General features: G+C 41.1%; 2 protein-coding genes across 4 annotated transcripts in view; one reads left to right on the top strand and one right to left on the bottom strand.

Annotated features, from left to right (window-relative positions):
* Window positions 1-1,759: 1,759 nt before the first annotated feature.
* FASTKD2 (FAST kinase domains 2) lies at window positions 1,760-12,577 on the bottom strand. Of its 2 annotated transcripts, none has more exons than XM_030277659.4 (12): window positions 12,486-12,577; window positions 11,077-11,844; window positions 10,568-10,671; window positions 9,004-9,112; window positions 7,533-7,656; window positions 6,279-6,418; window positions 5,820-5,992; window positions 5,274-5,437; window positions 4,556-4,774; window positions 3,569-3,653; window positions 2,438-2,552; window positions 1,760-1,970 (listed from the first exon to the last, which is right to left on the bottom strand). In XM_030277659.4, exons 2-12 carry the CDS (start codon window positions 11,734-11,736, stop codon window positions 1,851-1,853), a joined length of 2,013 nt encoding a protein of 670 aa, XP_030133519.3. In that variant the 5' UTR covers window positions 11,737-11,844; window positions 12,486-12,577; the 3' UTR covers window positions 1,760-1,850. The 2 variants fall into 2 exon arrangements, with proteins under 2 accessions (XP_030133519.3, XP_030133518.3); XM_030277658.4 differs by lacking the exon at window positions 12,486-12,577 and adding an exon at window positions 12,063-12,458.
* MDH1B (malate dehydrogenase 1B) overlaps window positions 12,531-14,403 on the top strand; it is a 17,860-nt gene continuing 15,987 nt past the window's right edge. Inside the window, exons 1-3 of one of the 2 annotated variants that reach the window (XM_030277666.4) lie at window positions 12,531-12,660; window positions 13,215-13,327; window positions 14,264-14,395. In XM_030277666.4, coding sequence (XP_030133526.3) covers window positions 12,639-12,660; window positions 13,215-13,327; window positions 14,264-14,395 — 267 coding nt within the window. In that variant the 5' untranslated portion in view covers window positions 12,531-12,638. Of the gene's footprint in view, window positions 12,661-13,214; window positions 13,328-14,260; window positions 14,396-14,403 lie in introns of both variants that reach the window. The other variant, XM_030277665.4, reaches the window with a different exon arrangement.

The following is a 14,403-nucleotide window of genomic DNA, read 5'->3' as shown; positions in this document are numbered from 1 at the left end:
AGAAAGAATATATAGTGACTAGCTAATTTAATAACATTTGTGCCCACTGGTGGTTAGTTCTGCCCAGGCTGCTGGCACCGCTGCCTGTGTTCTGTCCCTGAATTTACACACCTATAACTGAGGACCTGACTGGAAAGCTCAGAGCAGCTGGAGGAAGCAGCTCCCCAGCCAACCCAAGAGCCACGGCTGACACCACAGCATTGTTTGCAGGTTTCCAGCTTGAATAGCACCGAGTACTGTCTCAAACACAGCTCTGTGCTACCTGGCCCTCCAGCACAGAGTATTTCAGACATCCTTCAGTGCAGGCTGGGACCATAAGTCCAGCTCAGAACAGAATGGCACTGACCAGCCTGCTTCACAGACAGTGCTTCCTTAAAGCAGAAGATCCAAAAAGGGAACATAACAAACTTTGCACTGAGTCAAGCAAATGAACTCTGCTCTGGCTGTTAAGTTTTACAATTGCCTCAAATCTGTTTTTCTGCATATGCTGCATTTCAGAGTCTGAAATGCTGAACAGCTCTCTGCTTTTTATGCCAGGGAGAGGTGACCATGCTGCTTTGGTTACACTGCTTCCTGTATAAATACGCACTACATTCTATCTACATGTTCCACAAAAAGTTGGGCAGTAAAGTTTTCTAACATATTGTTTCTTTCCACATTATCTCATTACTGTAATACCTTTTTCATAGCATCATTGTGGTACCTTAACCATGTGTCCATGCTACTTCAGAAAGACAAAGAACACAGTGCTTGTAGCTTAGCAAGTGAAGCAAGGGCACCACGGTTAGGCAGCACACAGTCACTGTAGCAAGTATTGCGGTTTCCCTGCTTTCCCTTCATGCCCATGGGCCTGTGACTGTGCTACAGCAAAATCTTGAATGAAGATCTGATTACAGGGCAGAAATAAGCAAGCTCGTAGCAACTTGAGCAACTCCAGCAGAACAAAATGTGTTTTATCAGTTACATGCTATCAAGAACAGAAAAGATGTATCAGTTCTCTCTGCTCCTTCCTACCAAAGGTCCAAAGCTGCTTTGCAGTTCTGAACCTGCCAACATCAATTGCACCAATACATAAAAGGTCAGTGGAGATGCATCACAGGGTGTAATGAACAAGTCTGAGTATTGCAACACCTCTGTGAATAATTCTGGAGCTACTTATATCAGAAACAAAGAGAAGGAGTCAGCTTATAAAGACACAGCAGATCTATGTTCTTGCAGTGAGAAGCATCAAAATCTACTACAGTAGCAGTGAAGCAAAGGGTTCAAAAGAAAAAGCACACAGCAAACAGGACCATTACTGGCCTAAAGTTCTGAAAAACTGAGTGAGATTGATTTTTTCAGAAAGTTTCCACATGAGTGGATTTTTTAATATACCACTTAGGCTTAGTTATTTACTGATTTACCATATATAGTTCTGCATAAAGAACTATATTACTTGAAAGGAAATCCCCCTAGTGCCTAGTTGTAGCCAGGTTCCAACAGCACTTGAAACAGTTAAAGTAACGTCTTTTCCCAGGCCCAGCTCTAGAGACTAGGGAAATTTAACAAGGGGCATGCAGGAGGAGAAGCAAAGTACAGATTAATCTAAGACATTGTAACAGCAATAGATCTCAGGGTGCTTTCTGGACCAATTATTTCCTTCCACTAAAGAAAATCTGCTCTCACTTCACAAAAGAAAGCCCCCACTATCAGCAGGCAGTGTTCATTTCACAAACATTTTATACTTAGTAATATGTAAGTAATATGATGGAGCAGGTAGTTGTGTATAAAACTATTTATTTCTTTTAAAATCCTCACAGTAATTACACAAGAAAAAGAGAAATCAGGAGACCCAAAACTCTCAGTTTATTTTAATTATTATCCTCCACAGTTGCTTCACAAAAAGAGAAAGCATCTTCTGAATAAATTTTTCTTTTCAAAAACTTAACTGCATCTTCATTTTTCATTTCCTGAAACTTCTTGTTCTGGATCTGTAAGAAAGTAAAAGGACAGGGTACATTATTTCTATTGTCCAAATTACCCTGTCCTACAAACCAAGGGCTCAGCAACGAGAAGGCCCCAGGAAGTCGTTGTATTCTGAAAACAAGTTCACTTCAATCATCGTGTCTATAAAAATCAGGCAAATAAGAGAAACCAGAAAAACCAGAGACACATAGGTTTTTCAGGTACAAAGCAATTAGTGGCTTGGTTTTTCTTCCCCTCAACTAATAATTTACTAATGGTAAGTAGTAGCTTGTCTTTTAGAGTTCCTCTCTCTTTTCTCCCAAGTGACAGCACCAATGCCCTCTAACTAGAAATTATACACAATTATCACTCTGGAGAAAGCCCACCATTCCTAGTAAACCTTCATGCTTTGTAGAACAAGGCCTGATCTACCAAACATACTCATCCTGCTGCTAAGAGGACTGAAAAGAGACAGGAGCCGGGCTCTTCTCACCAGAATCACATGATAGCCCAGTTTCTTCAAATGCCGCTTCTTCATTGCCAGCTTCCCCTGGGGGTGTGTTGTACCCAGACAGAAGGCAGACACAGGAGCAAACAGAAAAGCCAACCTGCAACCAAGGAAAGTAGGGAAGACTTCACTGTACAAATGCAAAATAATAATTTATAAGACTATGATTCAATGATGTCCATTAGCACTGCAGAATGTGTCATTCTGGTAGGCAAAGTATCAGGGCTGTGAAAATTTCATTATCCTCTTCTTTCTTCAGGTTTAAGTAATTTAGACTCTTTTCTTCTATGAGCTTCATACAAGTACCAGCATCTACCCAAATACCTACAGCAGAATTAGGTACTTAGATCTCCACTTCTCCCACAATGAGAAGGAAATAGATCATTCAACCTTCTCCATTAATTTGACAGATTCTGCATTTACTTTGATCCTTTGCTAATGATATTCATGATCAGTCACTTCCTGCCATAATAACCTATTTGAAGGGTGAAGAAAGCTGAATGCCTTGGAACACTGAGTTTCTGTTACACAATTCACTAGCTCTCCTTTTATTGAAAAGCAAACTGTACAAAATACATTGCTGTGCAGTGATCCAGCACATAAATGTTAAGCATTACCCAATTCTGCTTAAGCGTTACTTAAATTATGTATGTCCTGCTTCAGTTACTGAGAGGTCAGTCATCTACACAAGATAAAATTAATCACCTAAAATATGGATATCATGATCCTTTTTTATTCATATTATATTTCAGTAGATGAATTAACTGACATATCACTGAGATGCAAATTTTTGAGACTTGAGAGAATAACTGAATGTTTAATCAGACAAATACTTCTAAAAAAATTGCTATCTGCATTCATTACAGGAGTATCAGATCACTGTGATGTGATCTGATGATATCAGATCCTGTCTTTTTCTCTGAAATGTTAAGTGTTAGCCTCTGTTAGAAGAAGGTATAGAGCTGGATGAATTGTTGCTCTGTACTGGCATGGCAACTTTTGGATATTCCAGTAAGCACACATAGAAACTGAGTCACCTACTTTGCTTCTGCAAATCAGTGAACCAAAGAAGTAACTGGATGTGATTAGAAAACAAATGCAGTCAAAAAAAACTACCTCTGAACACGTGAGTCAGGATGATCATCTGTTGAAACTATGGGGAGCACCTTCTTTCTGTCTGAATCCATTCTGATTTCAAAATCTGAAAACAAAACAACAAAACATTTAACTCTGTAAGAGGTTAAAATTAATGTTATCATTTGAACCCATTAAATGTTCTAATTGTTTTCAAATGAACAGCTCATTTGAAAAAGTTAATAGACACCATCAATGGTCTGTTTCTAATTGCTGTTCTCTAATAATTGAATTATTACCGATAGCTTTCCCTCCCTGCAATGAATATAAAGTTATAGCTTGCCCATCCCAGGAAAAAATAATTTTTTTTTCTGGAAACTGCAGGTTATTTAAAAAGCTTTTGACAGACTCTTGATCGCAGTCCGTCATGCCTACTAGGATTTTCCTGCAATCCATTTCCTCATTAGAAATATTTATGAATAAAATTATTACTAGTACAGAAAAACTGGTAAGCTGGGTGGCTGGCAAAAAAAAAAAAAAAAGGTATTATCAAATGTAAAAGAAATCAAAAGTAGTCATATCCCATTTCATAAATGAAAGTAGAGCCTAAATCTGAGCCAGAACTCCAGAGAAGAAACAAGAGAACAAAAGAGAATAAGAGGAAAAAAAAGCAGCTACTGTTTGACTTAGTTTCTAACATGATTTGGCACTAACATGTCAACTCTGCCAAAGCTGGCCACATTGGATTTATGTATAATTAACATCTGCTTGCTGATGCCTGAAAAAAAGTCCAAACTAACTTTGTAAACAAAAGAAATCATAAACATTTTAGTAAATTGACTTAAAAACTTTAATAGAAGCACCATTAAAAGTAGATTCACCAATCAATGACATCATTTGTTAAATTACTGTATCTTCAAAGTGTTAACTTTTAATCACTTGCACCCTATTCAAATTTATTTCCATCTTATCATTTTGGGGGTTATAAATGTGTATTAAAAATAATATGACAGTAATATCATTTCATACCAATATGATATCTGTATGGCAGCCGAACATTTTGCCGAAACATGTTCTCATCTCCCAGAAGCTCTATCAGTGCCTCCTGAGCCTTTCTGAGATTAAGAGATACTAATGAGGACAAATTCTCAGTCAGCACAAAAGCAGGCTTTGTGAAAGAAGGGCTGTCTAGTTCCATACATGTTTTCACAGAGCGAAGCATCACTGTGTGTTGTTCCTTAAGATCATCTGAAAAAGGATACAAAAAATATCACAGCCAATATATTATCCCACAGAATTTTTCATTTCATTATCATTTATAGTCTGTTCTAGCAGAGAAAAATCCATATGACTACTCTACTAGCTGTACAAAATTGTAACGTGGAAACTAAATCCTTTTACAAACAATTCCAAGGACCTAATTGTAACTGAGAGCATTCCAAATTCCACTTTAACTCATGACTCCAGGTAATAAAGTTAGTTTGCAATGGTTATGACTGCCTGTGTTTAAGTGCACACCTACTGTTAAACTGTTGCCACCATCGGGCCAAGACAAGCCTGATTCCCTAGTGCAGACCCAGATCACTCAGATCACCCATCACTACATAGCTTTGTCTTGAGGACTTCGAATTTAATATTAATCATGCTTGTGTTCTTTAATTTCTGATCTGCTAACACAATTACAACAAATTACATACATAGCCAGACATCCTGTTTAAAACAAGAACATGACAAAGTAAGGTCTCACCTGGCAGTTTAAGTTCATCCTTGCTGTCCTTTTGCAGCAGCTCATCAAGTGCCCGGTGGGGAAGATATCCTAAGACACCAAGTGAATACACTGCCTTCAGCAGCTCTGTGTTGGAAATCTGAGGCAAGCACTTATTCAAGCAGCTATGAAGAGTCTCAAAAAACCTTTTCCAAAAGGAGAAGAAAAATATCTAAGTACACAAATAAGACGATATAAAATACATATTTCTAACAAAAGGACAACTTAGAAATCTTTATTATCTTGTACTTTGTGTTATCTAACACAAAAGTGTTTGATTCCTACTTTCAGGATACAGCTACCTATCAACAGATTCAGTAGTCTGGTCAGTCTAGAATCTGTTTAATCTTTCAGTTAGAGAAAAAAAATCATATTTAGAAAAAATATTAAAAGATGCAGCAATTTACCTTACAGATTAATGAAACAGGATTATGAGCTCATTCACAAATAAAATTAAATACTAGTTGCCATACATTACTCTGTAATGACTATGTAACATATTATCAGGCACTCTAAATGAAAACCTACAGATGCTTTTGGACTCTGGGAACATGGTTGAGTCGTGAATACACTCGAAGAACAATCAAAAGGTTTTTCAAGTTAAGGAAATCAGGGTCTTCTGTCACCTTCTCAGCAAAAATATCCAGCAACTCAGTAGGCTGAAAGCCTAGTGTCTCACAGGCAGAGAGAAAAAGGACAATCTAAAAGAAAAGATAGTTTTATAAGTAAAAAAAAAAAAAGTGAAGTTGATCCTACCTGTTGATTTCATATAAGACATTTTGAATAAAAGCAGATGATTTTCAAGACTTTTGTTTCTTTACTTATCAATAAATAAAACAGCATTTTAAAAATGTAACAGCTTAATCAGATTGTTATTCATAAACATTTGCTCTCCAAAGATCAAGCACAAAAATGAAGAAAGGTAAGAAGAAAGCATAAAATACTCTATTAGTACCACTAAAAATTATTTGGTCTCAAAAAATTTACCTGTCTTTTGTCCCAAAGGTAGGCAGTAGAATTAACATAGTCTGCTAATGCTGAAAACAGTTTCACATTATGGTACTGGAGACTGTGACAAGTTTCTAGAATGAGAATTAACTGCCGAAATGGAACATCATGGACATTTTCTGCAACAGAAGATCAAAGAAGGACAAATGATAAAAAACAACGGGAGCTGTAGGTTGGAGACATTATAGGAACAGTTTGGTTAAGGGATGCAGGAGGGGAAAAATATGAAGAAACTGTGGAAGACTGTGACTAGCTAGGCACAGCTCAACTGAGCTAAAACACATAAAGAAACTCCAGGACAGAAGAAACCAAACTGAACCAGAATCAAGCTACATTAATCAGCAAAAGGGGACAAATTAACAAAATAAGTAAGAAGATTGTGTTCCCAGGACATCTTCTGTTCTGGGATTTTTGATTTTCAGCATGCACCAAAAAATGCTGAAGAAAGGTCACTACTCCCTCTGTGTATGCCACCTGGCCTGTGTGCTGAGTGTGGTGAGAGTCCTATGGGAGAAGGCAGGCTGTGCAATTAAACATTGTGTCCTTACATATATGAACAACCAGGACAAATAAAAACTGCATAAGCAGCTTCAACGCTTCTGGGTAATCTCTATTAAGAATGCTATTTTGCTACTTTCATGCTTTTTGAGACACAAATTCTTATGTATTTTAAGCATGAATCAACACATACTGACTGCATATACTTAAGCAATGTATTGGAAAGGTATAGAGAGAGGTGAAGGCACGAGCTTTCATTTAATATTTTTATGGGCTACAGCATGAGGTTATTAAGCAGTAGTCAACAATTAAATCCAGTAATCAAGGAAACACTCTTTTCCCTTTAGTTCACCAACTAATCACACTAAGTCACCAATAAATCCTGTAAGTTGCCAATTTCCAATTCAGATTTGTTATAAAGTTTTATTTGAAATCTCTTTTCCTTGCTAAAATTAAACTCTTTTTCTTAAATCCTGTGTACATAAAAATTTAAAGAAAAATATGTAATTCAGATAAATGTTAAGAAGAGCACAGACGACAACAGCTATTTATTTTTATTATTGATTAGTAATTTTCTGTCCTGCTGTTTGTCAAATGGCTCCACATAACTATAATATCCTGTAAAACAAAGATGTTTCCTGAATTTTAAAGGAAATCAGAAAAGTGAGATGAGACAATAATTAGGAAGAATTTGGTATAAGGAAGGGAAATTTAATTAACATATTTTTTTCTTACCCTTGATCTTTTTACTGCAGGGATTCAGGATTGGAAGGGAGCAATAATTCATTGCAGCAAGAGCCGAAAACATACGCAGTGCAAGCAGGAAAGTCAAACGGTCTATTTCTCTCACAACTGCCATCTAAAGTGAACCAGAGTTTATTAAATCCTTCATTCTTCAGGTATTTTACCATTGCTTTCTGGTGAAGACATTATCACCAAAACATTCCCAAAGTCCTTAGTTCAGATTATATGAAAGAAAAAAAAGCAAAAAACAGTAAAAGCATATAATAACTACTGTCAATTTCTTAATACACAATTATAGCAGGACAAGTGCTCTAGAAATGTGTCACTACACAAGTTTCCAGCAATTTGCCTTGATATGGTTATATTAAAAGAAAAAAGCCTCAGTAAATGTCATTTCCAAATACTGTGAATACACATCTTCTACCAACTCTTAAGAAAGAAGCAGAAATAAAGCAGATACAGTTAACTTAAAAGTTCGTAGTAGTCCAATTATGGTTTTGCATGTGCATGAAAACTTTAAGCCTCCAAAGTGATTCTACAGAATGTGAGTGGCTTATATTTTATACAAAAACCCAGCCATGAATGTGGACTGAGGCAGTCAGCTCTGATGCCAGAAAGGAGATTTCACTTATCAAAGCCATCATTAGCTTGATATAAATGACAGTAAAAATGAAACTACAAATTATATTGACTGTTAAAATACAGTATTTTTACTGTATACATATCAGCGGTTAAATACAAAATGCGTCTATAAGAAATTGCCCTGTAAAAAAAAAAAAAAGCACCCTGTGGGCTAAGAAAAAGAAGTGTTCCCTTTTGTTAGCAAGTGCAAATGTTATTTTCCTCTCAGTTTTATGATGTTTCATAAATGCTATTAAAACATCTGACGTCAGAGCCCTACAGTTATGCGATGAAAATACCAGTAAGCCCTGTTTGAAAGAAGTTTTCCAAAAGGGTTTTTCAATCAGGGGACAAAACCCAGTACACCCTGCCATAAAACCTGCTGCTCCCAGCCATTGTATTTCCCAGGAGACCTATGATATACATTGAAAAGCAAGACCATGACCTTGTGGAGCTCTGGCATCTCACTCCCACCAGTCCTCCTACCCTGTACAGTTACTGGACACATCCCCATCACAGACCAGTTTTCTGTCACCTCATCTTCAGCCACAGGCTGGGCAAGGGAATCAGGAAACAGCCTATAAGCACTTCTAGAAAACACCATGTGGCCAACCCAAAGAGATGAGGGCACTGCTGTTTTACTGCCTCAATTAGTTTTGTTACCAGCCTCCAAAAGAAGTTCTTCTTACAGATATAGCTGGACTCTGATGCATATAGCAAATACAGTTACTTTTCTATTACATTTTCTCTTTCAGTGTCTGCAAAGAACTATACACAATTTATAAACAATGCAAGAGCACAGGCTTTGTGGGAGTAAAAATGAGCCTCCAACTAACTTTACCTCTAATTTCTTTTTCAGAAAAACTGGAGCATCTTTTCCCAGGCATTTCATCAGGTTTTGCAGAATAAAGATGTCTCTGATACTTGAAATGCGCTGCTCCACTAGTAACCTGATGGAGAAACACACACAAGAACTCTCCTCATTTCAGCAGAAACAGGTAAGTACCCCCATTCTTCTTCACTGATGTAGCCCCCAAGTGAAAGCTGTAATTCTTTGCTCCTCTCCCATCTTCCTTTTTTCGAAATGCTGACATAAGTCTACATGACATGGCTGCAGCACAGATATTTTACACATGGAAACAATTATAAATGCTTTCTTAGTGTAAATCCTGATAGATTAATTGTTGCTTTTGATACACTTAAGCAGTTTTTGATACACCTGAGATGCTGCTGATACACCTGAGCAGACTGTACAAGTGACAGTGCAAATATGAGTGCTGTTAAGCCTCAAAGAATTAACACCTTTCTGCAGAAAAAGAAAATTGCACATTTTTATCTTTAAATCACTGATACACAGGCAAGTTCTGAAACAGACAGGAAACTCAGGAATAGACACAGACAACAACTGGATGCAAGTGAGGAAAAAACCAAACAAACAGGGCTGTGGGCTGAACAGGAGGTAACACGGAGATCATCTGCACAAGATGAAGGTGCACTCCTAGTGCCTCCTCTTCTGGCTCTGTGGGTGGCATTGTAATTGTTATGTGTGAACCACCCTTAAATATACCTGCACAGGTAAACATGCCTACAAAAACATTAAGTGTCACTTTCTAAAGCAAAGCACTGGTCTGAAACTCATCCCCGCAAATGGGCCAGAGCTCCAGTCATCAGGACAGAAAAATGTAGACGGGAATCCTGCTTTCCACCAACTTTTAAGAACTGCATACCTGCACTTCCAGGAGAACCTGATTTTTGGGTATCATAGCCACTTTGTCAAAGCAGAACATGATACAGGGTCAAAAGTACTAATCCATGGCAAGTTTTGTGATAGTCTCAGTAAAATTAATCTCATGGGAATGAGCAGATTGGTTACACACATAAATCACACGGGCCCAGAAAAAAAGCCGAAGAAGTTATTCTGATAAATCACTACGCAGAGGGATTTGCTGGACACAACTAGTCTTCATCTGAATTTTCACTTACTAAACTGCAAGAAAATATTCCCAGGCTGTTAAACAATGCTTTTCATTACAAAAAATCAGACCGGTCCCTAAGTAAGATAGTCTCACTACCTCCTGTATGCATAGAGATGAAAAAGGGATAGATATGTGAAGGGACTTGATCAATGTCACAAAAAAACTACACTGGTGGAGCTGCAGTCAGAACACAATCCCGTGGAGCAGCCTAGCACCCTTTACCATTGGGAGTCCTCCTACTTGAAACTGCAAAGACAGTTCACTGTCCAAAAGTCACTGTCTAACACAACTGTTATCTCATGTGATCATTTAAATCCTAAAACCACAGAATGTATTTTATGCGCAGACATACCCTTAATGATTTCTAACAGACATGCAATCAAACAACATTTAAATATGAAGGACACATGAAAGATATATTTTTCTCACTGTAATCCAGCTTGAAGAGCGCTCACATTCTTGTCTTTATCCATCCCTGCTAAAGTAGTTGCCAAAACTGAGATACATCGGTTATCAAGTTGATTGAGCTTCTCCTGTTAAAAGTTTTGACAATATCAGATTACTTCAAGCCAGTAAAAGTTTCAGGAAATAAAAACTGACCACTCTTAATCTGTACCTGCCATTTTCTTTTTCCCCCTCAAAAGTCAAATTACAAGCTTTATTTCTGCAGAGCCCACAAAGTCTCACATCAGTCAAACTTAGTTGATTTGGAAATGGTAATGATTTTTGAGATTTCTCCTCTCTTTTGAATCTGAAACCATGCAGTGATTCCAAAAGTTAAGGAAATTAGAACCACACACAGATGAATTATGGGAACTGTTTCCATGGATCATCAGACTAAACCAGGGATGTAATCCAACTCTCCCTGATATTGCATAGATTTCCAGAATTACACACTGGTAGTTCAGCCCAAACTCAGGAGAAGGATTTGCACTTACTTGGCACACTCTCACCAAGGTCTGTACCAGGAGCGTGTTCTGCGGCACGCCGAGGCTCACCAGGGCGTGCAAGCTGAACACCAGGTCCCCGCGCATCATCCTGCGTGCATGGCGCAGCAGCTGCTGGCACAGCTTCGCAAAAGCCGGGTGCTCGAATATCAGCTGCTTCTCGTAGCGCTGCTGCTCTTCTGACAGGTTTTTGAAGAGCCTCCAGGCCATGGTTAAAGAGTTTGTGTAGTGCTTCACGGAAACAGCTGCTTCTGCAGCCAAGTCCAGCGCATCGCAGGGACAGGCACATTTCTGGAGGCTGCTAAAGAACGGGTCACGGTAATCCACCACATGCTTCGCTTTGAAGCTCCCAGAATCATCCAACTTTTCAACTTCCAAGGAGCTCTGGGAAGCCGTCTCACTCACCAAAGCCTCTGCACCTGTGCTATAAACATCTGCCTTTTGAGACACAAATCGAAGAGACGATCCATGAAGAGAAGGCAAAATATTTAAAAGTAATTTCCTGAAGTTCACATTTCCTAAGGGATCCTTGTATCTGCCAATCCATAAAATGTGTTTTCTTGTTGTGGCTGAAGATTTGGGAGTGAGCACAGAATTGTACCTGTGCACACATCTGACAGTATTTAACAAATAACTTATTTTATTATTCATTTCTGCTAATGCCTCATGAACAGATTTGAAACGCCAACTCAAAGTAAGGGATCCAATGACATTCTACCAGTGGAAACAGTTCTGGAGAAACTGCACAAGATCAGTCATCTGTAAAAACAATTGAAAATTGTAGATTAGTTCCAAGACTTTCCCACAGTTTTAATTGCCAAATCTGCACACTTTTACAGGAAGGGACAAGATTTGGTAAAAGATCCCCGGAAAATGGTTTGCAGAGAGGCTTTTATTTGGTCTCCTTCATTTCAGTCAAACAGGTCAGCACAAGGACAGCCCGGGCATCAACTCCTGCTTCCTCCTTGCTGCTCTACCTGCCGGCTCTGCCGGGAAGCAGTCTTTTCCTACGGGCCGTTTCCCCAGGCACACGCGTCCCGACAGGGCTCTGGAGGGTCCCTGCAGACCTTCAGCTGCGGGTAACGGGATCCCACCCGCCAGCCTGTCCCAGCCTGCCTGCCATCCCACGGGATAGCCGCCTTCCCGGTACACCCGCGGGCGCTCCCTCTCCCGGTGCCGGGGAGAAGCTGCTGGGTTTCCGGATCACTTCCCGCTGGCCCCGGGAGCGCTGCCCAGCAGGGCGGGACAGTACACGGGGTCAGAGGGCTTTCGGCGGCTCTGCAGCGGCTCGGAGCACGCGGGAGGAACGGCGGGAATGGCGCGGGCCGGGCAGAGCCGGGCGGGACAGAGCCGGGCCGGGCCGGGCCGGGCCGGGCCGGGGCTCCCGCGGCCGCCGTTACCTCACACGCGCGCCGCCGCCACACCGGGCCCGGCGCGCCGCGAGCTCCCGGTGTGCCGCGCGAGACGGACGGCGCGGGCCGAGGGACAAACTGCCGCGGCGCGCGGCGCGTTGCTGAGCAACGCCAAAGCGGCCGTTGGAGGGCAGCGCGCGCATGGCCAAGTTCGTGGTGGCGGGTGAGGGGGGACCCGGGAGCCCCGGCGGCGGCGGCGGCGGCACCTTGTACCGGGAGCCGGGACCGGGAGCCGGGCGGGGCAGCCCCGGCAGCGGCACCTTGTACCGGGAGCCGGGACCGGGAGCCGGGCGGGGCAGCCCCGGCAGCAGCGGCACCTTGTACCGAGAGCCGGGACCCGGGAGGGGCAGCCCCGGCGGCCTCGCCTTGTACCGGGAGCCGGCGGGGCAGCCCCGCCGTGCTTGCAGCAGTCGCCCCTGTGTGCGGGCTCACCCGTGCCCGTCTTTGCGGCTCCCCGGGAGCCGTGTCCGCACGGCGCGCAGCCTCAGGCGGTCCCGGGTCAGCGTTCCCCTCATGCCGCCGGTGAGGCGTCAGCATCTCTGCTGCTGTACCCACAAGAGTGGCCTCCTCGGCCCCTTGGACGCTGGCTCGGGAGTCTTTTCCGCCTGCAGAATTACTCTTCCTTAGCTGGCTCACGTTAAACAATTTTTGGTCTTTTAAGCCCTTAGCAGTGAATGACAAAATAATCCAATTTTGCTGCCGTTGCTATGTTCACAGGTAAGGCAAACTGCCCTTACTATGCCAAAGCTGAACTCCTGGCTGACTATCTCCAGACTAACTTGCCCAGTTTCAGGGTTCACAAGATTACTCAGCATCCTGATAAGTGGGAGGTAAGAGATTTTAAGTCGAGTTGCTGGTAGGTGCCCCAGTGCTCTACAAACTAAGAAATGTACTTATCTGCAGAATGTTTCTTCTTCTCTTGTATTAGTGGTTTGCTGTGTAGATAGAGGTGCTGCAGAAGCAGCTCTGGCTGTGAGAGCCAGCCAGAGGAAAGGTTGCAATGTTTTGAGCAACTGACATCTCCGAGTTTTACCACAGAAGATGGGCACAAAGTGTGGACCGGCCTCAAGCTGTATTATGTCAAAAAAAGTTCAAGGTGGTTTTGCTTGCTTGCTTGGTTTCCTGGGGTATTTTCTAGAGTATAAATAGCTGCTCAGCCTGTAAATCTTTTGCTCACTGTGATTACATATACCTTCAGGGTTGTTAGTTGTCAAGAGCCTTTGTGGCATTCAAGAGTTCTGAATTACTGTGGAAGTAGGAAGTTAAATATCACATATTTGTTTACAGTGTGAATGGGCCTGTCTGAGTACTTATGCTGTAGACATGCTGCCTATAAGGCTCTGAAAATACAGCAGTCTTACTCCGTGAGATAGACAGTACTATGGTATTTATTACCTCATGTATTTTGCTTTACACCTCCACCAAGTAACTTCAAGGGTTAAGTGAAAAGCAATTAACTTCTTCACCTTACTTACCTTCCATGGCTAAGTAAGAATCCTCAGATTGCTCTCTGCCTCACAACATTGCTGTCTTCTGTACCACTAAGACAACTAAGTGAAATCAAGACCTGGAGGTGAGCTATCCCAATGTATCACTGTACCTTGCTTTGTGTTATTCCCGCATTTTGTACCCACTGGTACTTAAATTCTGAAGTACCTTGTAATTATATATTGAGTGGAAATAGTTAGAATGCTCATAGTTGTAATGTTTAAATGTTATCAAATGTGGTGTATTAAAATATCTGGTGGGGATGTTTGCATCAGCAGTGGCTTCATGACATTTGTGAAACAAATGGATGGGAACACAGACAGTGTCCTATCATTTGGAGAGAACTGTTGGACCGTGGAGGGAAGGGTCAGCTTCTGGGAGGACTTAATGATTTTCTGGAATATGCTCAGGTAATAAG

This window comes from Taeniopygia guttata, chromosome 7 (genome assembly GCF_048771995.1).
Source record: "Taeniopygia guttata chromosome 7, bTaeGut7.mat, whole genome shotgun sequence".
NCBI lineage: Eukaryota > Metazoa > Chordata > Aves > Passeriformes > Estrildidae > Taeniopygia > Taeniopygia guttata.
Note: the sequence above shows the minus strand (reverse complement) of the source record. Positions and strands in the feature narration are given on the sequence as shown.

Coding starts and splice junctions, on each gene's coding strand:
- FASTKD2 (XM_030277659.4), bottom strand. CDS start 11,736: ATGAATAATAAAATAAGTTATTTGTTAAATACTGTCAGATGTGTGCAC. Junction 3,654..4,555: donor GCCATACAGATATCATATTG/GTATGAAATGAT, acceptor TTTTGTTTTCAG/ATTTTGAAATCAGAATGGAT. Junction 2,553..3,568: donor CCTGACTCACGTGTTCAGAG/GTAGTTTTTTTT, acceptor CCTTGGTTGCAG/GTTGGCTTTTCTGTTTGCTC.